The sequence below is a fragment of the Anopheles cruzii genome, unplaced genomic scaffold (assembly GCF_943734635.1).
Source record: "Anopheles cruzii unplaced genomic scaffold, idAnoCruzAS_RS32_06 scaffold00909_ctg1, whole genome shotgun sequence".
Taxonomy (NCBI): Eukaryota; Metazoa; Arthropoda; class Insecta; order Diptera; family Culicidae; genus Anopheles; species Anopheles cruzii.
Window position 1 is genome coordinate 5,781 of NW_026454496.1, and position 2,171 is coordinate 7,951.

The window sequence follows — 2,171 nt, forward strand, 5'->3', positions numbered from 1 at the left end:
CAAGTTAACGCTGTTCTTGTTTCTTTACTCCTATATAAAGCGAGTTCCAACCCTTGAGCTCATTTGTGTATTTTGGAAACGATAAGCCAGCAGAGTGTCGTGAAGTGTGTTTCGGAAGCATGGGGCCTCTAGCATGGACAGTGTTCTTGTGCATCGTCAGCAGTGCTAGATCGGGTGGCGCGATTTTCGACGAAACTGATTCTGCTACACCATGTTCTTCTACACCATGTTCTGCTAGCTTTTCTGGATATGCTCTCGAGATGCTCATGGTAAAGCTAGACCACATGCAGCAAAGTGTTCTGCAACTACAGATCGAATTGGCCAAGCAGCGGGAAGAGCAAGCTGACAGCAAGGCGCACATGACCGTGGGACTGGACCAAATGCAGCACAATTTTCTGGAACTACAGACTGAATTGACTAAGCTCCGGGAAGAGGCTGCGCAAAACCAAAAAGACATCCTCGATGATGATGTTGGACGCAACTTTACTCTCCTACAGGAACGATCATGGCAGATTTTGACGCAAATACTTACGCGTGTTACACCGAAGACCAATCCTCTTTCATATGCACCCTATCGCTCGTGCAGGGACATTCGGAATGCACTGTCTGGAGTATATATTATCCAGGTGAACGATGAAAGTAACCCTTTTATGGCGTACTGTCAGGAGGATGTGAAGGGTGGAGGCATCTGGTTGGTGATACAGCACCGATTTGATGGATCGCTAAACTTCTATCGCAACTGGACCGAGTATCGAAATGGTTTTGGTGACATTGAGCAAGAGTTCTGGATCGGACTCGAACGACTATATCAGCTGACATCAGGACGACCCCATGAACTGATGGTTGAGCTGAGAGACTTTAAGGGGAATTATAGCTTTGCATTCTACGCAGCATTCGAGATCGGCAATGAAGCCGAACAATACAATCTGAAAACACTTGGAGGGTACAACGGAACTGCAGGGGATTCTCTGTCATATTTCAAGAATATGAAATTCTCGACGTACGATCGTGATAACAACGTGAATCAGACCAGAAATTGTTCTGCATATCTTGAGGGTGGCTGGTGGTACAAAACCTGCTTTAACTCCAATTTGAACGGGCAATACAAGAATATAGCAGATAAAAGATCGATGAACTGGTACGACTTCAGCAAACCAAATATGGGACTGAGCTTTTCAAGAATGATGATCCGACCAAAATGAACTCTGTTGTCCATTAGCTCAGGATCTGGTATGCGCTATCCATTCCGTAATGCAGCAAAACCTCCAAAAGCTCAACGTACGTCTCGAAGACTCGAAATAATCATCCTTCAGTGTGAACATGCACGATTAGACGGGGCCAAAAAGGAGAAGACCTTAAACGCCAAACGTTAAATTAGAATAGCATCTGCTACGGTCCATAACGTACGCTTTTCCTGGTCCGGAAATGTTAACCGGAGCAGCGACTACTTCCATCACTATCTTCTTCTACAAATATAAACAATCTATATCTTTTTCTTCTGTATATATAAAAATGGATGTTTTTCTGTCTGTACCGCTTTTTCTCCAAAACTACTGAACAAATCCGTTTGAAATTTTACACAGTGTAGTTTTGTGACCCCGGATTGTGAATAGGATAGTTTGACCCTCCCACACCTCCGGGGGGAGGGGGGGGGGGCTTCCATACAAACGTAACCTAAAAATTCAGCATAATACGGGTTGTTTTCGAACCAAATCGAACCAAATTCGGCAGGTGGGAGTTTTTAGGAAGGGGAAATGTTATGGTGAATGTTTGAAATACCTCCACTCTTTACCAAGGGAGTTTCCCATACAAAATCTGGGTAAATGTCAGCAAAACTCGGATAATATTTAATGTGTTTTATGTACGATTCACGATTCGTAAAAGGCCCAGTTGTATAGCAACTTATCGTTATGCTATCTACATTTACAGTTCAGCCACTGGCTAAATGAATCTTTTAATAATTACTTAATTAATGTGATGCAATCCTTGGGACAATTCTTAAGTGAAAGGAGTTATTATTTCCTTTGCCAATAGCTGTCGTTCTAAGTCGCCAATAGCTGTCGTCACAGTGACAATAAGAAGTGATGCAATGTTCAACCCGTTGTGTGTAGTTCTTTTGAACCAGACCCACATGAGGTGCGACCTCAACCTCGGCGTGAAGGCTTCGGCGT

The 2,171-nt window shown here is 43.6% G+C and overlaps 1 protein-coding gene across 1 annotated transcript; it reads left to right on the forward strand.

Annotated features, from left to right (window-relative positions):
- The first annotated feature begins 260 nt into the window (after nt 1–260).
- LOC128276309 (fibrinogen-like protein A) lies at nt 261–1,202 on the forward strand. Its single transcript, XM_053014778.1, has one exon. The coding sequence runs from the start codon at nt 261–263 to the stop codon at nt 1,200–1,202; it is 942 nt and encodes a 313-aa protein (XP_052870738.1).
- The last annotated feature ends 969 nt before the right edge of the window (nt 1,203–2,171 follow it).

Bases quoted from the DNA above. Each gene is read 5' to 3' on its own strand.
- LOC128276309 (XM_053014778.1), top strand. From the start codon at position 261: ATGCTCATGGTAAAGCTAGACCACATGCAGCAAAGTGTTCTGCAACTA.